This window comes from Aythya marila, assembly GCF_965140915.1.
Source record: "Aythya marila genome assembly, chromosome: 1".
Taxonomy (NCBI): domain Eukaryota; kingdom Metazoa; phylum Chordata; class Aves; order Anseriformes; family Anatidae; genus Aythya; species Aythya marila.
In genome coordinates, this window is record NC_139042.1 from 110573290 (window position 1) to 110595585 (window position 22296).

At 42.9% G+C, this 22296-nt stretch overlaps 1 protein-coding gene across 2 annotated transcripts; it reads left to right on the forward strand.

The window, feature by feature from the left end:
- Nucleotides 1-1580: 1580 nt before the first annotated feature.
- Nucleotides 1581-17475, forward strand: STYXL2 (serine/threonine/tyrosine interacting like 2). Of its 2 annotated transcripts, XM_082772269.1 has the most exons (6): nucleotides 1581-1711; nucleotides 2286-2415; nucleotides 4544-4638; nucleotides 5210-5441; nucleotides 6164-6381; nucleotides 8545-17475. In XM_082772269.1, the coding sequence occupies exons 2-6, from the start codon at nucleotides 2303-2305 to the stop codon at nucleotides 11367-11369; spliced, it is 3483 nt and encodes a 1160-aa protein (XP_082628395.1). In that variant the 5' UTR covers nucleotides 1581-1711; nucleotides 2286-2302; the 3' UTR covers nucleotides 11370-17475. The 2 variants fall into 2 exon arrangements, with proteins under 2 accessions (XP_082628395.1, XP_082628396.1); XM_082772270.1 differs by lacking the exons at nucleotides 1581-1711; nucleotides 4544-4638 and having other exon boundaries at nucleotides 2340-2415.
- The last annotated feature ends 4821 nt before the right edge of the window (nucleotides 17476-22296 follow it).

Consider the following 22296-nt stretch of genomic DNA (forward strand, 5'->3'; position numbering starts at 1 on the left):
AGGGTAGCCCCCAGCCATGTTCAGTGTGAGTGCATCTATGAATGAGTGTAGTAACCTCCGATGATAGATGCCAAACCTCTTACAGCTTGTTACTTTTTGCTATGTTTGCATGTACATACACTCATTAGCAAAGATTTCTAGCATCCTTGTCTCTTTTCTGCATGGCCACCGTAATCCCATAAGGCAACAATTTGTAGCAAATTGTAAGGAACAGCTTCCAGGCTGCATGCTGTTTGCGTGTTCTCCACAAGTCTGTAACTTAGGCAGGTCCTATCTGCATGTCTACATGGGAATGGTCGTGGTGGATTTTCAGGTCTGGCTATAATCCCCTGTTGCAGTTGTATTCTAACGAATCATGAACAGGATTTTCAGAAGCAATTCAGTGACTTAAAAGCACCACTTTTTATTGGGTGTCAATGGGGTATGTGCTCCTGCAACATTTAGGTCATTTAAAAGCTCTGTTCTCCAATAATATGGAGATATATATAATAAGTCCATAAGCAAACGTCTTCAGATCACTTCCTGCCTCATTTAGCAGTAATTAACAAGAACACATGTGATACTGCTTTTGAGAAGTGGCTAACAATTGCATTGCACTGAGAAGACAGCTGTAGGATCAATACAGTTCATCCTCTTTTGGTACATGAAACCATTAGGATCTGTTCAAACTTGTAATCCGAAATCCATTTTCCCCTTGGTGTGACATGCAAGATTAAATCTATCACTTTTTCTTGTTCTTGCTTGCCCGCCCCAGTAACTGTTTAAAGACAAGTCTGGGCTATGAGTACACAAAGATTTGAGTTCCTGTTTCATGGCTTTTGCCTGTTGTGATGTGGTGTCCCTGCAGATGTGGCCCCATCCCCATGTAGGGATGCAGCACTCAAGTAAGAAGCAAGGGGGAGAGGCACCCCCTGCCCAGAATGATGCAGCAGCAGTGGTATCTGTGGTATGAGGTAGATCCGTGTCCTTTTCTACATCCTTTCTTCCTTGCTTGTTTGTTTGCAAAATGAATCAACAGTGGGATGTCACTGCATGACTCAGAACTGGAGTCACCGGTACAAGTAAATAACACTTCAGCTGTCATCATGTTCTGCCCCATCTGAGCCTGGCCCACAAGCTTTGCTGGGAAGTCAGTGAGTTGGAAGGGGAGGTTTCCTCTTTGAATCGGCATCAAGGGAAGATGCAGTGTACCCAAGTCCTTGCCCTTCCAAAATGGAAATTCCACTTGCTTTTAGTGAGCCTGGAGTGGCTCACCCTGCACTGTGTTTCCCAAGGACATCAGAGGTCGTACCGACTTCTCAGGTTGTGCTCGGCAAGGTCCCAGTTGTGTGGAGGCTCCCTGAAGGCAGAGACTGGGCCTCACTGGTTCTGTGCTCTTCTCCATGTGCCTCCTGTAAGGAGGAAACGTGGGGAGGCCCGTCCCACAGCAGGGAAGGAGTTAAACACTTGACCAGCTGCCGTCTGTGAGGCACTGAATTCTTTCCCCCTGCAGTCCAGCAGCCAGTGCTGGGACAAGGCTATATTTAGAGAGCTGATAAAGGTTTGGTGCTGACAGTTGTCCTGCCCCTTAATGAAGAAGCCACAGAGTGAGAGAGGGGGCAGCTGGTTTCTCTCTCCCTCGTACTATTCCCTGCCAGGTTTCCTACCCTACTCTCTGGGCTCCTTTGCTGTGCCCCTAACCAGGACCTATCCCTTCATCCAGGCGCAGGCGGTAAGTGCCATTTCTTTGCTCCCGGCCTCCCCGCTTGCTGCCCTGTCAGCAGCAGCTGCTCCCACCCAGGGGGGTGGCAGTGGCTCCATTTTCATGGCCCCCGGGTGGGCATGGCAGCCTCCTAGCTCCAAGGACAAAGTCTCGAGGGCTAAAGCTGGCCGAAGCCATGGCATTGGCCTGAAGCTTGAGGAGCGTTTCATGCTGGGGAGGCGAGGTCTCATGTTTCTTTCCCCTGATGCTCTTTGCGGTCCCAGTCTGGCAGTGTACAGCTCTGTCCAGAGACCATGCACGGAGGGTATAGAGTTTCTGCCCCACCACCCCTTCCCTCCCGGCTTCCCTGTGTGCTTACTCACAGGCAAGAAGAGCTCCGGCACTTGCTGGGCACCAGCCAGGGAGCCTCACGAGGACACGGGATCGGCAGGTGCCCTGGCAGAGAAGTCATTACGGCTGGCTCACCACCTCCTCGCTCAGAAAGAGCCTTGAGTCCCCACTGCCTGCCCCAGTGGCCGGGGGACGCCGCTAGCCTCGTGCCACCCGTAACGGTGCCGCGTTGCGTTGTGACTCCTTCCAGCAGATCCTCCCTCAGCCGCCATGGCCAGCGGCGGAGACTCAGACAGCGAGCAGGTGGTGCCCGATGAGGAGGAGGAAGGCCCGGACGTGAGGGCGGTGCAGGCCCACTATCTCCGCAGCCCCTCGCCCAGCCGGTGAGTGTGTGTGGTGGTGGACCGCCTGCCTTTCTGTCCTGCTCTCCGCGGAGGCGCTCGGGTCAAGTGCGTAGTCTGTCTTTCTGCCCGTCGTAAGGACCTGTGGGTGTTTTATGTCCATGTTGGGCCTTCCCTGCCCCAGAAAGTCTGAGGGTCTCAGGATCTGCGTTTGGTTCACAGCCATCTTTAGCTACAGTCTTTGGGCACTGAACAGGAGGCCGACACTGCATGAGCAGGAATAGAGTTACTGCAAGAAAAACAAGCATGATTAGATGTGTTTTTCCTAACATGAGGAAAGAAATCAAAGAAATCAAAGAAAGAAAGAAAATAAAGACAAAATCCTTATTTCATTTAACTACACATATTCAAAAATTGTTTAGGAAGTTCACTGAGCTCACATAAAGTAAAATTAGTTATTGATCCTCATAAATCACTCTCCTCCTGATGACCAGTCACTCAAAATGAGCAGAAGCACCTCTCCAGTTTATTCCCTTCCCTTCCCTTCCCTTCCCTTCCCTTCCCTTCCCTTCCCTTCCCTTCCCTTCCCTTCCCTTCCCTTCCCTTCCCTTCCCTTCCCTTCCCTTCCCTTCCCTTCCCTTCCCTTCCCTTCCCTTCCCTTCCCTTCCCTTCCCTTCCCTTCCCTTCCCTTCCCTTCCCTTCCCTTCCCTTCCCTTCCCTTCCCTTCCCTTCCCTTCCCTTCCCTTCCCTTCCCTTCCCCCTTTTTTTTTCCTCGCTGTTCGTACCAAATACAGTGATGAAAATGCCAAGGTCTTCTCCAAAGTGAAACCGTTGAAGCATCCAGCTGTTTTGCAGCCCCATGGATGCTTCAGGCAGCTACTGGTAAAATCTGTGGCTGTGGTGGCAGATTATCGCGGACTGTTATCTTTATATTGAGCTTTGAAGAACCCTTTATAGTAAATGAAATTGAGCGCTGCAAATTTGTCTCAGCTCTTGTAAACAAGACTCCCCGTGCTCATCTCATAAACTGCCTAAAAGAGGTAGGAAAGGACTACTTTCGGTCATGGTTGACAAGTGCTGGAGCCCAGCAAGCCAACATGGATGAGCCCACTGAGCGGTTTCCAGTGGCGGTGTCTTCCACTTTGAGTATGCAGCATGAAAGCAGTTTAGCTGCCTTGCTGCATCCTGATTGCACATTAATCATCCTCCTTCTCCTGCATTAATTAAACACAAACAGTGCATTGCAAGTACAGAAAGGCTGCATTTCCAGATAGCTTCTCTGAGGGCAGCAACCTTGTACTAATGAACAATATAATCTTTGCGGAAGAAAACATAGAGGGCGTACCTCAGGGAAAATGCTGGGGCAAAATATTTTGTTAAGATGGTCTAAATAAGGGCAGAAGGTTTGCTTGGACTGTATGGACCCAGATGGGAATATATGTGTTTTCAAGACTGTGGCCCATTTTTTCTTAACAAAGATTTGTGTAAATCACTCTGTGTGCCAAAAAAATATCCTCAAAGGTATTTGTGGGCTTCATAGTTGTTTCTGACCCCCAGTTAGGCAGCACTGTGTGACTGAAGAGCCTTAGCACAGGTTCATGCTGTGAAGTAACCAGTGTACTGAATACTCAGGTAGAGATTCATAGCCTTCAATCACACTGCTTGTATTGCAGTTTGAGATAACTCAAAGGGTGCTTGCAGACAATTAAATAACAGAAAAAAATGCTGGTTTTGTATCATAATTAGTTTTGAATTGCTTAATAAATTCTAAGTAGGACAATGTTTGTATCTGTCTGTCAAGGTGGAAGCTACTTGTGAGTTTATTCCCTATGGTCTCCCTGTCTCAAAACCAGACATTGATCCTCTCTACCCAAAACCTTCTCCACCAGTCTGTTCACTTGCACCCTCTGCCCACTGTAGCTCCTCTCACCTGAGACCTGTCTTATCCTGCAAGCACTGGATAACAGGGCATATTTAAAGCCTATAGTATCCCTCTGGAGAGCAGTATGAGGGCTGGGAGAAAAGCTGGGGCTCCCCTTCTATCATCAGTGGATCCTCTCTGCTCCAGTTCCCTCTTGCTCTCCTCTGGAATGGGTAAAAGGACTAAAGTCGCAGAGATGGGATCCCAGTAGAGGGCATTTACCTAATAGGAAGTGTGGTCGGTTGGCAGGTATTCGATAATATCCGACACTGATACAGAGAGCATCTTCATGGATCCTATCCATCTGTCATCTGCTGTGGCTGCCAAACAAATAATCAATGAAGGTAAGAGAAGGAAGTGTGAAAGAAAGAAGTAAGTAAGAGACTTGAGTTGAAGTTGTTTTGCCTTTTTCATCCAGAGACCTCAAAATGACAAAAAAAAAAGTGCCTTTATGAGCAAAATCATGCTTGAGGCAGAGGTGAAAATCACAAAAAAAAAAAAAAAACAGAAAGGTTTGGTGATTTCCTTTGAAGTTGTGCACTGAATCTGTGGCAGAATCATGTACTATGGTAGTGAATACAATTTGAACGCTTGTTGCTTGCTGCAACAAGCTGTCCTCTTCCATTCTTTTGGGGCTAAAATGAGTGTGCACTTAACTCCCGAGTCTTTGGCCAGGTCTGTGGACTGAGAGGAGAGTGAGCTATGCTTTTCTCATAACTAGCTATCTTGAGGCTATTGTATAAGCATGCACATGCATACATTGCAGACAGGATGGTGTAAAGTCATTGGGGAAAAAAAAAAAAAAAAAAAAAGAAGTCTCCAAGGGTTGTTCCGGAAACAAAGAATGTCTGGTCATCTGGTCATAGATTTGCTTTGTTTTTACATGTTTTTAGTTACATTGTCAATTTATTCCAGAACTGAAGACGAAGGACATCAAGGTAGATGCAGTGTGTCCCAGGATGTTAGAGTCTGCACAGCAGTTGATGGTGGAAGACCTGTACAACCGAGTTAAGGAAAAGATTGATGACACCAGCTTGTTTAACACACCGTGTGTGATGGACTTGCAGAGGGCACTTGTGAAGGACAGGCTGGAGACCCCCAGAGACGCTGTGGATGAAGTCTGGCCTAATGTCTTTATAGCAGAAAAGTGAGCATCAGCTTCTGTCATCCTGTTGCGTGAGATTCCCAGTGAAGGGTCAGATGGAACCACTGAAGGCATAGCATATATTACATGTATCTAATACCTTTCATCCCCAGACAGCCCCAAAATGTTTTTTAAAACATTCTCACAAAGATCTCTGAGTGCTGGAAAGTAAATACTTGTAGAATACAGTTCAGCAGCTTTCCTATGCTAGTTTGATGCTTCAGACAATTTAGGAAAGGTAAAGGGAAATGAGCCCAAATTAAACTCTTCTGATTGGAATTTGGCCCTGAAATTGAGACTAAAGTCCTTCTTATGTGAAGAGAATTAAAAAAGAAATTCCATAGCAAATACTGAGTGGAAATGGCTAGAAGGGGATAAGGGGATATAGTTTAAAACATCAATTATAGGGTGATAAAAATGGAGAAATAAGTAAACAACCTGAACCTAAGATGGCAGGATAATTTTACAACCAAGCTGGAGTTGAAACTGAGCATGCTGTGAGTGAGTGTGATACTGGTGAGTGCAGGTTTTTCATTTTCTTTTGCCGGCGAGTATTGGAAAGAAATATCTGCAGAACCCTCAAAGGACCTTAAGGTCTGAGAAGAGCTGCGTATTGGATGAGTGACGCAGATTGGGAATTGGGTAGCACTTGCAGCAGACAGCTTCTTTCCCACCTGTAATAGGTGCACTGATATCTAACATAATTATTTTTTTCTTTTCTGAAGAAGTGTCGCAGTGAACAAAAGCCGTCTGAAGAGACTGGGGATCACACATGTCTTGAATGCAGCTCATGGCACAGGTGTATACACAGGACCAGGCTTCTACAATGGTCTGAATATCCAATACATGGGCATTGAAGTGGATGATTTTCCAGATATGGATATCTCCAAACACTTCCGTCCAGCTGCAGAGTTCCTGGATGAAGCACTGCTGACTTACAGGGGTAAGAGGAAAAGATTAAACTGGTTCAGAGTGCTTGGGAATTAATGGGTGGAAGTATTACTCTGATAAACAGCTGATGCCACATCTGTAATTGGGTAGAGGACAGATTGATTGTTTTTTGCATACAGTTACGGTGAACACTTCTTGCCCATTTCTGCCATGCCTCATACAAAACAGAAAGGGGACAGACCAGTGAGAGGAGGCAGCCTGGCAATCCCTGCTGCAAGCCCCTTTTCTTTGGAATCAAACTGGGTGCAAGCCACTTGCCTCAGCGGCTTTGAAATCACCCTGCTATTGCAATGAGATGAAGCACTGCTCCAAGTTGTTATATTACTCTACGCTCTGAGTCTCAATTTTGCAAGGATGCTTCCTACAAAAGAACAGGCTGGCTTACTAGAACAAAACAAAAAAGAATGGGTTGAACCCCTGGGTGTCTGCACCCAGGCTATTTTATAATTTGCTGGATGCCACTTCTATGGCAAATGATACTTCTGTGGGCCTCCAGTGTAGACTGGTCATTTTGTAGCAACTTCAGGAGACAGTTAGGAAAATCTTTATTAAACCCAATATGAGAATGAACACCAGAATCGGTGATACTACTGTTGTGTTTTTTTATATGTATTAAATGCATTTAATTTCTGTAGAGAACAACAGGTTCCATCTTAGTAGAAGTGACAAGAAGAAAAATGAAAAGTTTTGTTAGTTAAATTAGGATGTAGTTGCATAAGACAAGTTGAGCCAATTTTTATAGCTCACCACTACCAACAAGGGGAGGGACGCTCTACTCTTCTATGTTATTACTCATAACTCCCATTTCTTCTCCGGGCATATTACTGATTCTTACTCTGTGCCACTGCTGACATTCATCAACCATTCAACTCACTAATACAGCAAAACCAACTGCCCAACAGGGAACAGAGGGTTTTTACTGGGCTAGTGAGTTAATCGGATCATCAAAGGGCCCAGTGAGTACCAGAGACAACACAGGGGAGGATGCAGGGAGAGAGGAAAGTGTAGAAAGAAAGCAGAGGAATGAGATCTCCCCCTTTTGGTGAGCTGTTAGGCTTTACTGGCTGTTAAAACACTGGGGAGGCATCTAGGGCTTTTGGTATGAAGGTACAAAAGACATGTTGAGATTGTAGGAATAGGTACATTAAGTAAATACTTATGGTAACACATCATCAGTCAGGAAGTGGTGTTTAAACTGGCTTCATTAAGCTCCTGTGCAAACAGCACGTTGATAAATTGGTGTTTATCACACATCTGGGAACAGTAATTTCAGTTATTTGCAGTCTAGCAAAGCCTCATTTATGCTCTCTTCATATTTACAAGCTTTTCTTTAACTATAGTTTGCTATAAAACTAACTTTAAAAGACAATTCTTTTGTGCCAAAGCTTAGTTTTCTGCAAGAGATGATTTCTGTGTAAATGGCCATGAAATACAACAGATCCTCAGATTTAATTCTAGCTCTTCCAGTCACTATTGACAGAACAGTGGGTCCCAGAAATACGGAGCATCTGTATTGTTTTGTCAGAGTCAAAATCAGCTCTCTTCTGCTAGTTGTTTGGTCATCCTGTTCCAAGATATGTTCTGGCTCTGGCCACCAGCCAGTCTACATATAACTGTCTGATTGTACGTTCCAAACAGCAGATCTGGAAAAAATACGATTAATTTAATATAAAATTGTATTTACATCCTATAATGTGCCTTATAGATATTAACTTATTTGCTTATCCTCCCAATACCTTCCTGGAGGCTAGTGCTAATATCTCCTTTTTCACTTATAGGGAAACTGAAGCTTGGAAAGCTTAAATGTCTTGCCCCAAGTCAGCCAGGAAGTCAAGAATACTGCATTGCTTGTCTTTCTAATACCTGTTATAAGATTTTGATTATCTGGGGAAGTGTATAGGTGAAAATATATTGTTTAGCTTGTTTTAAAATCTGCATGACCACAGCTTTTGAGACTAATATTTTTTGTTCTCGTGTATGTAGATTTCTACTGAGATAAAACTAACAATAAATATTTACTTTTGGTTTCAGGCAACAAAACATATAATCTATCTAATTTTTAACAGTATTCAGAGAATGTGTTTGTGCTGCATAACAGAGCAACCTCTCTCTATTACTAGAAATAGTTAATTACTTTTATATTCAATGTCTGTAGGAAAAATCCTTGTCAGCAGTGAAATGGGAATCAGTCGCTCAGCTGTGCTGGTGGCTGCTTACCTGATGATCTACCACCATATGACCATTCTGGAAGCTCTGATGACTCTGAGAAAGAAGCGTGCCATTTACCCCAACGATGGCTTTCTCAAACAGCTAAGGGAGCTCAATGAGCAGTTGTTGGAGGAACGAGAGTTGGATCATACTGGAGATGAAGATGTCACTCCTAGTCAAAGTCCTGTTGCCCATGCAGGGACATCTTCCCGGCTGTCTGGAGTTGGGGATTCAGAAAGCATCATAGGAGCAAAAGCCCACTCCATCACAGTAGAAGAAGAGGACACCAGCAGCATGCTAGGTAGTCTTAGGAGCTCTTCATCAGTGGGAAAAACCAGCTGGGCCTCAAAACACTCCACCTTCATCAGCGAGGAGGAAGAGGAACGGTTATATGAGGAATGGAGGAAGAAAGAAGGCCTGTCTGTAAAGGAATCAACAATTAACCATGGAAGAAGAACATCACCAACATTTCTGGCTCAGGAAGGGGAACAATCTGAGGAGGATGTAGAACAGAGAATCCACGACTGGCAGCGCAGAAATGAGAAATACCAAATGGGGGATCCACCCAGGGACGAGGATGGAGATTCCAGAATGGGAGGAAGACCTTCCCCATCAGGTGAATTTAGTGATGTTGAGAGTGTGAGCAGTTTTGAGATCCGAACCCTAAAACAACAGCTAGAAGCCAGTAGCTTTAGCAGGATGAGGAGGAGCCGCACAGACTCTGTGTCTTCCGAGAGCACTTGGGACATGTGGAACCAGAGGCTCCTGGAGATTGAGAAGGAAGCTGCTCAAAGGTATCATTCTAAGCATAAAAATACGGGGGAGAGGCGATCCTCAGAAACAGGAAGAGAGGAGAGGGATGTGGATGAGGAAAGTGTATTTTCAGACAGCAGTTCCTTTTATAATTTCTGCCAAAAGAACAAAGAGAAGTTGACTCCTCTAGAAAGGTGGAAAGTCAAGAGGATCCAGTTTGGCTTTCACAAGAAGGATTTAGCATCATCCTCATCTTCTGCACCATCTCCAACTGAAGATGGCAGACAAGCAGATGGAGAGGAGACTGAAGGAAAGAGTTTGTCAGATATTAACCTGAGTGCTTACCAAGCTTGGAAAATGAAGCGGCAGAAGAAAGTGGGCAGTGAAAGCAAGGAAGAATTTGTGGAGTTTGCCAAAAGTGAAGATTCTGCTTCAGCTAAAAAGAAGCAGAGGCGTATAGAGCTACTTGAACGTTCAAAGAAAATCTTAGAAGAAAGCCAGTCCATGTGTAGCTGGGAGACAGACAGTACAATGAGTGGGAATATCCCACTGTCAGCTTTCTGGAGCTCAGCACCTTCTGCAAACGGTACTGAGGATGCAGCTTCTACACTGAGCATGCAGACAAATCATTCATCTTTATCCCAGACCAGGAGCAGCACTGGGGTAATGCAGCCGAGTACACCCCTTCCCAATCTCCAAGTTGGCCCAGGTGACACAATATCCATGGCAAGCATTCAGAACTGGATTGCTAATGTGGTCAGTGAAACCATTGCTCAAAAGCAAAATGAGATAATGATGCTGTCCCGTCCATCGTCTGCAATGGCCTCCAGCATAATGTCAGGAGACTTTGGCAGGCGTACAGATGATGATAAGGTTTCCCTTCTCAGTGCTCAGAGTGGCTCATCTCTTGCTGCCTCTCAGCTCCGCCAGCAGGACATGCAGAGGGCTGAGTCTCAGTCTGTCCTGTCTTGCAATTCCTCAACAAGTGCAAGGACAGACGGGACTAGTTCAAACATGAAGACTACTCAGACAAGCAAACCACTGTACAGCCTCTTTGCTGATGATGTTGACCTAAAGAAGATCAGGAGGAAGGAGAAGGAAATGCAAATGGAAATGAGAGAGAAAATGTCAGATTATCAAATTGAAAAGGTGGTCAGAGACAATAAACGCAGCACTTTGTTTAAAAAAAAGGTGGCCAAAGGAGAGGAAAATGAAATAGAAGATGACACAGAGAGTACAAGAAATAGCCACAGGCACCCTTTGCAAGCAGATCTTGATAGAAATGATACAACCTTTGCTCTGTCCAGTCAATCTGCAAACACAGGTGCACAAAAGTCAGAACTAGAGACTGATATTACAAAGTGGCTCAGTGGCCTGAAAGCAGAGAAAGAATCATCATATCATGATCGAAGTGAGAAGTCTAGAGAGAAATATAGCAGGTCATCCAAAGTTAGAGAGATGGATTCTGAAACATCCAGTTACAGATTTTCAAGATCCCAAAGAGAAGAGCTAGACAGCTGTTCCTCGTATGAGTCAAAAGGAGATTCACTGAGAACCATGTCAAGATTTTCCTCTGCTTCTGCAAAAGAGGACAAAAAGATGTATACATTCACAAGGTCAAGGGTCAGCGAGACAAGTTCTGGAGAAAAGAGCCCGGAGCTGCATGGTTTCAGCCAAACACCTGAACCCTCCTTTGACTCTGAATCCCCTGAACCATCTACACAGAGTCGAGTCAGATCTCATCACGTGGAGGCGTGTGAAGAGGAGGCCAGGTCAGACGTGTCAGAATTTGGAGCTAAGAGAAAGTTCACCCAGAGCTTTTCAAAGTCTGAAGAGGATGGAAAGAAAGAGGCAAAAGTGGAACTAAGCGAAGAAAGATTTGCATCTAGACAGTTCTCTCAGTACAGGAGAAACATGCGGAAAGAGGAGGAAGAAATGGATGATGATGCTATTATTGCTGCTTGGAGAAGCCGACTAGAAGAAACTACTGCAAAGCTCCGGCGGAGAAAGGAAGAGTGACCAAGAATCAGATTAGAGGAACACAAGCAAAGTTCCATAGTCCCAGAATCACTCATCATTATATTTCTGATAATCCTTTGTGGTTTGTAGGGCATTTCCTGCAGATAGTTCTCTTCTTAATCAAAAGCGATAAAGGGAAGAGGTCAAGTTTTGGAAGTGTTTGTGGTTTTCAGAAAGAAGATGCTAGTATTAAATGATCAATGTAGGTAGGAACACAATGTTAGAAGCCATTAGGAGCCAGACGATGTTTCAGCAGTAAAGTCATGGTAGCATCTCAATTCAAAAGACCAATCAAATCCCATTTTGATTATTTCAATTTCCTAGTCTCGTTACAGACGGACATATTTTTTTTCTAGGATTTTTTTGATCATAAAAAGTAGAAGCCAACTGCTTTTTCTAGGAACTTGAAGAATGTTCCTCTCTTAATCAGTTTTACTTTATACCGCTGAGAAGATATTGCTAGGTAGGCTCCATTTCCTACACCAGTCTTATGAATGTCTACAGAAATAAGATTGTTCTGGGGAATACACATACTGTTTTCTTTAACTGAGTAGCTGAAGCAAAGTGAAATACTAGAAAAAAGAAAATGCCTCCTTCTTTTCAGAAGTTCAGTGCAGTAATGAATGTATTCCTGTGGTACCATTGTTCTCATTAGACGGAGTCGTCTTTGCTCCAGTATGATTGGTTCCTGCTAATAACTTTGGGTCAACAAAGCAAAAATGAAGTAGTACTACCATCTCTCTAAAAATTGTGCTCTGATCTAGTTCCAGATTCAGAGTTAGGGCTAGGACTAGTGTTGGGTTAGGCTGGGTTTCTGGAGTACCGGCTTCAGTTTGTTGTATGTATGCAGCTCAGCTGAGTCTGCTTTTATGTCTATAGTCAGATTGTCATGTCTTGATTTTCAACACGTTTGCCTTAAAAGAAGAGAGTGATACACAAACTGACCTCATAATAAAATGATGCATAGCTGAAGTGTTGGTTGAAGGCACTGTGCAAAGACGTACCTAAGGACAAAATGTATGCCTACTGAATGTGGTACTTTGAAGCCTGCTTTTAGGAGGTGGTAGGTTTAGTTGCTGTGTGACAGTTAATGTGCTCTTTGCATCGTGCGAGCTACAGAGTCCATTTTTCAGAGCGAGGGAAGGAAGGCAGCTGAATAGGCTGCGGGAACGGCCTCGGGTCTTCCGTGCCCTGCAGAGCCTCGTGCACGTGAGAACTGATGGCTCTGCTGGGGCTGCCACAGTGTCATTTGCGGGGCTCATATCAAGACACTCTGTCTTTGACATGTCAAAGCACCCAACTCTTTGTCACCAGACAACTTCCTCCACCTCTCTCTTATAAACACCTAAGCCAGTTTCTCCTCTGGAGATATATGTTTGCTTTTCTGTACAGACCGTGCTTGGAAACAACAAAACCCTCCGGCAGAGCTGAATATAAAACAACAATGGAGGGATGATGCTACAGTGCGGCATTGCTCTCTCACGGGTAGTTTTGTCTTTCGCTTTCTCGTCATCTCTTCTCCCCCTCACTGTGAAGCTTAGAGCTCGCTATTAGCATTATGCTAGCACCTCTCACTGGTTTAATTGTGTAATATAGACAGTAATCTCCACAGGGCAAGGGCCTGGTCTTTATCCTTCTCTATACGATGCTATGCACATCAGCAATGCTATCTAAATAATGGTTACTGATAACAAAATGCAGCTGCCAATTTTCCTAAACTTAGAATCGTTTCTCTCAACTATAACTCACTGATTGGACATTATCCCTGCTTCTCTAAAGATAAAGATGACTTTCTGACAGCCAGGACTAGGCAAATGATAGCTGCTTATTGTCAAGTGAAAGGAGTCTCGAAATCAGGTGATTGAACAATAACAGGGCTAGAAAAATAAGAAAAAGAACATATTTTACTCGTGTCAGGATTTTTTTGAGTAAACTCAGATTACATTTTTGCAGTACATAAGGAACACTGTCTTGTTAATGTTTCGGGTATCCAGAGGTGCTGCAAGGCTTATAATGCACTTCTACTATGATATAATATATAATACAATATATCCCTTACTTCTGCATACTTCCATGAGGTTTTTCTTTAAAGTAGTGGCATTTCTGGCTTTGATCCACATTCTGAGATTTTATATTGAATTTCTGCAATGTGCTAGGATAGGCATTTTCTGCTTTTCTTTACCTCTGGTAAAGTTGTTCTGTGCAAAACAATTTAATGCTTATGCATAACTGGAGCTTGCTTTAATTTCAATCTAGAAAAGGTCTTAAGTATAACCACGTGATCCGTCCTCTGTCTTCTCACAACAGTAAGCAGTTACTTAAGTTTTGACGGATCAAAGTGAAAGTGCGCAATACCTTCTGGCAGTGAATTTACTTTTTTATCAAGGCTGGTTCCCTCTGAAAATCTCTCTCCTGCTTCCTAAGGCTGGCTGCTGCTCTCAACAGAAATGTCTGTCCTCTGCAGGTACTGTAGGGGGCATCTCACACTGTAAAAGATGAGCATCATATGATGTAGTAATTGGTTTCATTTTGCACTGCACAGCACAGCCTTTGTTTGGGTAGCATTTTGATTTAAACAGTAATCCAGGTCTGCCGCACAAATAAATTATTCAAGACCGAAGGGCAGAATATGGTTCTGTAACAAGGCTGAGCCAAACCATCCTGATAGCGAGCTTTGACCCTTCTGGGAAAGGGTTAAGTGGGTTCTGCTGACTCACTGAGGTAGGTGGCTTATTAGTTCGCTTGTCTAAAAGGGAGATAAAAATGGTTTGCCGGGGAGAAGCCATCTAGGATGCTGGCTGAGCAGTCATGAGGGAGAAGCCTTAGAAACAGCTGAACTTTATTTTCTTATTGCTTATATCCTTGTTAATAAAGCCAAACCCCCAAAGCAATAAGGGGGTGGGGATAATTTTGGACTCCATTCACTGTATGGCCTGTGCTTGAAAGCGAGTTGGGAAAGGCTCCAGCTCACAGGTATAAATTACATGAAACAGTGACATAAAGACCTTGCATGGTGAAAATATTAAAGCATTCAGTCATAAGACCAATAACCAGGAGAGACAGAAATGAAGAGGTTGAAGGCAGGCTAGAAAGTCAGGTTTTAAGATGAGAATTTAGAAGGAGGTAGGGAATCACTGAAAGAGGAGAGGTCTGCACAGATTGTTTCAGGTGACCAGAGCTGCAGAGGGAATGGTTTTTCAGCAATGACACTAGTCTAACATTAGACTAAAAGAGTAGGTAAGTATCCAAATTTATCTGGGAAGAATTTTTCAGCAAAGATGCACTGGGACAGATATTATTGCTCAGCCTCGCTCTGCTGCTGTAGGCAGGAGGGTGTTTTTTTTTTGTTTTTTTTTTTTTAGCATTGTGTAGTGGAAGGTGAAAGTGCAAGGAGCATCCATACAGTCAGTTAAGAATATAAACACGGGAACATCAGAAAGGCTATATGGGGTCAGACCAAAGGTCCATCTGGCTCAATATCCTGTGTCTGGTGGATACCAACAGTGAATATCTAGGGAAGAATATAAGAGCAGTGATATAAGTGATATTTCCCCAGGATGATCTCCCAGCTTCCAATCATTTGCAACTCAAGGACTTCCTGAGCCAGATGTGATATTTTTGTATTTAATAGCCCTCGATAGATTTTCCTTCCATGGAGGTGCCTAATCATTTTTGAGTTATAGCCATTATAGCCTTGTACCTGTTAGCCTCCATGATCTCTCATGGCAAGAAGTCCTGTACTTACTATGCACTGAATGCTAAACCATCTGCTTTTTTCTTTCTGTTCTGAACCTGCTGCCCACCAGCCTCCTTCAATGCCAAGATACTAATCCCTGTGTAGTACCTACATGCTCCACAAGACTTTACCCACCTCTATCATTATGCCCCATCCTTACCTCACCCACCTCTATCGTTATGCCCCATCCAACCCATCCTTAGTTGTCTGTTTTTCAGCCTAATTAAATTTCTCATTCCTCATTTGAGAGTTGGTCTATGTCTACGACTACCCTCACCATTCTTCTTTGAACCCTTTCCAGTTCTACTTTATCTTATTTGAGATGAGGGACCAAATCCTCACACAGTATTCATGGTGCAGGTGCAGCAGGGATTTATCCTGTGGCATAATTGCCTTCTTTTTTTTTTTTTTTTCCCTCTCTGTTCCTTCCCTGTTAACCCCTAACAGTTTGCGTAGTTTTTGGCTATTACTGAGCAGCAAGGTGACATTTTCATGGAACTATTCATTATATCCTCAAAATCTTGTTGCAGGGTGGAAATGGTCAGCTCTGAGATCATCATTTTCTAGATTAATTTTTCTTATGTGCAATGCCTCGCTTTTATTAACCTTGAACTTCACCTGCCATTTTAGTGCTCGGTCTCCCAGTCTCATTAAGTCCTGCATTTTTTCACACCTGGCCTCTCATTTATAGTATTCTGTTTCCTAAATGTCCTTTGAACAATGTAGAAACTTAGGGTATATGGGAAGCAAAGAAGTTAAGGAGGGATACATGAGTGAGAAACACATTTGATGTTGGTCCAAGTGAAGTAAGAAGTAAGAAAATGATGAAAGCTGGAGAGCTTGGAGATATGAAGAATCAGAAAAGAGATGTAAAGACAATAGGCCAATTAAGGAGCAGGTCCACAGTGGATGGAGAAAGCAAGAAATGTATGGAGGCCAAAGAGGCTAATGCAAAATATTCATTTGTTTAGATGTGTTAAAATTTAGTGGGAAAGGTTATGGGGCAACCTCTTTGGGAAGGAAGGAGATGGTAGGATTTACAGAAACTATAAGTTTGTAGGAAATAGGAAGAGGACTGTGAGAAATGGTGACAGACATCAGTGGGACTTAAATGATAAAATGGCATCTGCGCTACATTGGGAATTCAAGTGTGGAAGAAGCAAGTTGGTAAGGAAGTGGAAATGTTTCCAGAAAGAATTATTCCTAATGTATCAGCTGCATTCTGCATGGTAGTACTGATAGGGGTAGGGCCGTGGCCCACTTCCCCCCCTCCACTCTAGGATTTTCAGGGCAATTTGATTTATTGCACGTGGCATTAGTTTAGACTGGGTGATTTTAAAAGGCGTTTAGCACCATTTTCTTTTTATACAGTTCCTTGAGAAATGCTTACACATTAGCTGTAGTGGAGAGCTAGCTGAATTGTAAGATAAAAAGTTTTAGCTGGGCATGGTTATGTTGCATTGTCTGTCTTTTCTTAAAGCATTTCACCAGAATATATTGGATATATACATTATAACATGAAAACATAGCATCCATGACCTTCCTAAATTTATAGACAATCCAGCAGAGATGCAGAAAGCATGGGATTAATATGGTTTAGGGCTTGGAAACAGAAATTGTATGCTCATATGTTCCTGCAAAATCTCTTTGAGAGCTACCTACCTATTCTATGGAATTTCACTTGTCATTTAGAAAAGTAAAAATGTGTTAAATTTCTGGCTGTTTTAGTTGTGAAGGAACCTTCAAAAATGTGAACAATGTGTAACAAATAAACAGTTCTTTAGAGAGATGGGATCATAGCTCTGAATGGTGTGTGTATTGCCCCAGTCATCTCACCAACGCTTTAAGTTGTTTGCCTGGGAGTAATAAGTTAAATATCAACAAGTTTTGTTATATTGTTCTTCATGTAAAAAGTGGAGAGAGGTTTAAAGTAGGTTGTACTAAGGTTGTTCATTAGGCAACTAGCATTGCCAGTACCAGCATAAACAACCTAAATGAACACCCTGTCACTTTGCCTAACCCTATGAACATAAATTTTTTGGACATGGAAGAATTGTATCTTTTTTTTTTTTTTTTTTTTCTTCAGGACTGCCTTTTGTTCTTTGGTACATTTTATTGTGTTCAAGAGCTGATTTCATGTCACTTCCATCTATACCTCTGTTACAACCTTTTACTAGCTTCTGAGCTCAGTGTTTTTCTGTGACTGCTGCTCCTCTACCAAAGGGTGCGCACACACAGACACAAAGGGAAAACATCATCTGTGAGTCACAAAAGCAAGTAACAATATGGTTTCAGTCCTTCACAGGACCAACAAGTTAATTTTGGAATGTCCATGGCAAAGTATCTAGGTGTAGTGGTGCCAAAATCACCTTAGGGTTAGGAGAAGGTACAGCCTGTCTGTGCTTTGAACCTTTCCCTATGAATTGTGTTTCAAGGGGTTTTATTTGCATGGATCTTTAAAATAGATAAACTTAATCCTTACACAAAAAAATGTAACTGCTCCCACAGATGATTCATACCTGGGAAATTTCAGACAGAATGGTTAACTTTTAGTTGTGACCTGGAAAACACAAATGAGTATAATGGAAAACTAGCTTCATTGTTAACTGTGGAGAGAACAATGTCTTTCCATAATCAATCAATCAATCACTTAGTTTTTTCCAGTGCACCCTTCATGCCAACATGCCTGAATGCTTTACGGTCATTAAATTAAATCAAAGAACACACCACAAAATGGACAAGGCCAGATCAATAAATCTTAAAACCTGATTCAAACTTACCAAGGACTCTGAACAAGTAACCATGAAAGGAAGAATGATTCCATTCAGAAGGGCATGTGTGCGGGTGTAAAACCGAACCAAGATGTAGGTGATGCTAGCCAGAAAACAAAAACATTTAAAGGAAATGATCATTCTTACAGCATCACCCAACTACCACGCACTCTACCCAGAACACATGGTCTTAGAGCCTTTTTGGACTTCTGAGTGACATTACAGAATAACTGTGGTGGTGAGGACTATTTACAACTGACCAGACAGCTATATGCTTCAGGTTACATACTGCCTAACTTCAGATATTCACCTGTTCCTGTTCTCTGCATTTAATTATTGCAGGACACAGTATCAAAGAAAGATGCAGCACACGCCATCTGGTATTAAACATCGTGTGACTCCACACATCTTCATGGACCATCCTAGCAATTTGATCTATGTAATCACTCTGTACTGGATGCAGATCCAGGCCAAGACCTTCAGCTAGTTTGGCAGAACCTCTCTCTCTCCTTGTTTCAGAGAAGAGCTTTATGAAACCACAACAGCCTTTATGAAACTACCAATTAACGGGAAGCTTTGTACATTTTGCTTGTACAAATTTCTCAGTAGCTGCCACAAGCTATGAAGGTTCATTCACAGAGCAGATAAAATGACCACGGGCCTAACTACATCCCAAACCAAATGCAAAACCCAGTTCTTCAACTTAAACTTGCCTCCCTCCATAATTTTGCAAGGCATGTGCTCCTTAGTCTGTGAATTGGATCAAAAGTATTGCCTAGAGGCAAAGGGTCAGAGGAGATTCCACACATGAAGAGCAGGAGGCCCTCAAGAGGGTGCAACCTCAGTTGCTGAACAGACACCACAAATAGCATGGATAAAAGCCCACATGAGACTCTGGTGTGTGAGCAAGCAGAAGCTGACAGTTGCCCCTCAGGAATACAGTATAAAGCTCTCACTTCTGCAGGAGACGTGATCTGAAAGTCTGCTTCCTGGGAGCAAGCAGACCTGACCTGTTGCATGGTGCTGCAGTTGCATAATTTAGTAGTTGTCACGATTCATCCCAAGGTGAGTGTTCTTGGTCGGCGGTAGTAGACAGATAAAATTTGTAAGTCATTAGGGATAAAAGGGCCTATGCAAGAAGAGGTCAGACATTATCCTCATGACTGGCAGAAGGGGTCCATATTAAAACAAAGAAGGTATTTGATTTTCTTTTGAACGTGGGCAGATGATTCCGACCCACCTGCCCTTCACATGCTCTGTCTCTCCCCTTCTCATCTCCTCTCTTTTGAAACAGATTTAAGTCCATCTACTTTTATATTTTCAAACAAAACTCATAAAAGGGCCATAAATATCATGACTCGCTAAAATGAAAGCTGTTTTCTTCTCCTCCCAGGAGACTCCTGCCAGAGAGAGACAGAAAGAGTTCACCTCTTTGAAAATTCCCCCCTCAGTTGAAGTAAAGCTGGTATCTAAGAGCAGTCTTCAAGGCTTTGTTCTTATCATCTTGACCCGGCTTTGTACCGGCTTCTCTCTGTGTTGCTGGTGGAAGTGTGAAGGACGGGGTGAGGGGAAGGAATTTTGGCTATCACCGGCAGAGCAAGGGTCATGCTTGGAGAGGGATCTCATTGTGGCTTCAGAAAGTGTTATAAACTCAGTGCACCAGCAGAAAGAATGAAGAAACTCATTCCCCTGCTGGATCAGACCAGCGATCCACCCCTTCTCTCTCTGATGTTGGCCAGAACCAGATGCATCTTAGAAGGTACAAAGAAAGCTTAAGTGGGCAATTATGGGATAACCTGCCCTGAGTCAAATTTTCTCCCCGCCTGGCCCAAAGCCCTCCTTCATCTCTCTGCCTTGGTTAGAGTTCAGGTTTCTGCCCTGAAGCATGACGGCTTCTCTCCCTTCCAAACTGCTTTTCATCCTGGCCTGTCTAATGCAACTTCCCATGACAGTGTTGTGATGGGATGTATAGGTCTTGTCCATTGAGAGTCCGTGACAGATCACAGCCTTATTGGAAAGCAAGGCAGAGAGGTGAAGAGAAGGCAAGGGAGGAGAGCATAAACTCAGATGAAATATCCATCAGGAAGATGGAAGGAAGAGTGAGTGGCTGAGAAACTAATTGCTGCCTGCTGACCTGGGCTGTGGAGATAGCTTGCAAGTGAGCATTTTTGCTTTTCAGAAATTTCAGCCTGGAGCGCACTAGGAAATTCAGCTCTTGGTTGAAGCTAGTGTTCATCAATACTTCCCCTTTTATATATATTTTTTATTACAGCTGTAGAAGTATTAGAGTAGTGCTGAGAAAACTATTCTGTTACATTCTGAGGGAGCTTTTTCCTCCGCTGCAGTTCATTACTCATTTCTGAAAAGGAGTATTGGAGTAATTGGGAGCTACTAGACATTGAACGCCAATGAAAAACAGGTTGTTTTTCTACTGCCTGAAAAGGATTTGGGAACCTAAAGTCAGGCATTCCTCTGTAGGACCTCGTCACCTTCGTATGAACAGGGATGGCTGCTCATATATCCCAGGTAGAGCAGAAAGCTTATCTGACAGGTCAGGGTCTCAAATGAAAGAAAAAGAAACAGGAGGGTCATTAGTAAGATAATCTAAACCAATGTGTATTTTCTCATTCAAGCTCATTTCTTCCTCACAACAAAAAGGAATCCCAGTTGTGAGATAGCATCATATTGTAAACAATAGAAAAAAAAAGTCTGTCTCTTGGAAAGCATCTCCTTTGCTAAATCCTAGGGATCAGCTTAGTAAAGTGTTCTTTTTGTTTGTTTGTTTCTGTATTCGTCCTTCTTAACACTGGAAGCAATATTATTTTTCCTACAGGCTCCCTGGAGAGGTGGCTGGGATGTTTCTTTCCAGCAGTAGACCTCTGGCAGAGCTTTGCGTTTTCTGCTTCCTTGGGTGACCCATGCCCAGGCTTTCTCAGTGCTAGCTAAAAGATTTCCCCCCCCACTGGCTACAAGGGATGCTAGAAATGTAGGATTTTAGTGCTGGCTATTTCTCATGCCAGATTTTCTCTGCTGAGCAGATACGTGGGTGAGCCTTTTACTTGAACAATCTAACAGGCAATCTGTAGCACAACAGAGCTGTTACCCTTTTAAGCTGCCATTTACAAGTTCAAACAACTAAGTATTTTCTTCTAATCCCATAACACAGTACCACTGCCTGGTATGGATGGGGTGATAGGAATATTATTTCTCTGGACTGATCTCATACATGTGTCCGCAGCTCGGTCTGATGACAGCTATATACCATAAAATAACCCCTCACGTCATCTGCAATCTCTCTCCTCTATCCACAACTAAGTCCCCTTTATAACTCCATTTCTGCCATGATGACAACAATGCAGCTATTTCAAGTGCATAGAAATTGTGAATAACTTGCCTATTATTTTTCCTAGTCACCTTTCTCCTCATCTCTCCTTCAGTTATGAATGCCTTGGATAAGAGAGCATCCTTGCTTAGCACCTGGAAATTCCTTAGCTCTTTGGGGGAGCTGCAGTAAATAAAAAATGATGCTAGATTCTATTTTCACTCAAAAAAAAAAAAAAAAAAAAAAAAAAAAGAGCCATGTTATGACCTGATTCGGTGTGATTATACTGTAAACAGGCCATAAACAGTCAAAGGGAAAATAACCCATAGTATTCACACCATTTAGAGACTGTGTATTGGTAATCAGTTTTCCTCCCTGCTGTTCAAAATATTTTCCAAGTATCCCTGAAACTGCATTGGCAGCAAAATGTGGCCCAATTCAAGGGCTTTAATGCTATTGCTAAGTGGAAATGATTTTTCTCCTAGAAATTTTCAGTGAAATAGTCTCTGTTTTGCAAAAAGGAAATCACAGCTATTCCACTACAAAAGCATTAGAAACAGGCAGAGACCATCAGAAGTATTTCTGAGAAGTCAGACCCGTGTTTTCAAAAAATTCGTCCAATTAAGAAAAAAGTAGTGATGTTGAATTTCAAAGATAGAGTGGCGTTTGCTACGTGATGATGTCAAATATTTTTTGCAGTGTTGGTTGCTGAAGTTAATAGGGAACATAGCCTCCATTTTATACACGGGGGGACAGGAACAGGTTTTTTTTGTTTGTTTGTTTTGTTTTTTTTCCTCTAGCTCATTTTCCACCCTTTTTCCAATAATTGTTATACTTTCCTTGTCACACAGAAAATGAACATTTTAAACCAGTGGTTAACTTTACCCCTACAACTACAAACCTTCTTCAGGAAGAGAACTGGGCCACCTCTGCCTGTCATAACACTATTGAAGAGCTGTGCCTGATGACCATTTCTAGCCTTGATGCAGACAGACTTATCCTCCCCTTTGTGGTGAAGTTTTTTTTTGTTTGTTTGTTTGTTGTTTTTTTTTTTTTCCTGATATCCATGCTGAACACTTCCAGATATTTCCCCTTTCC

What these genes read in the sequence shown, in the direction of transcription:
- STYXL2 (XM_082772269.1), top strand. Translation starts at nt 2,303, where the DNA reads ATGGCCAGCGGCGGAGACTCAGACAGCGAGCAGGTGGTGCCCGATGAG. An exon ending in CGCAGCCCCTCGCCCAGCCG is followed by an intron (nt 2,416 to 4,543) that starts GTGAGTGTGTGT and finishes GTCGGTTGGCAG; the next exon opens with GTATTCGATAATATCCGACA. An exon ending in AATGTCTTTATAGCAGAAAA is followed by an intron (nt 5,442 to 6,163) that starts GTGAGCATCAGC and finishes TCTTTTCTGAAG; the next exon opens with AAGTGTCGCAGTGAACAAAA.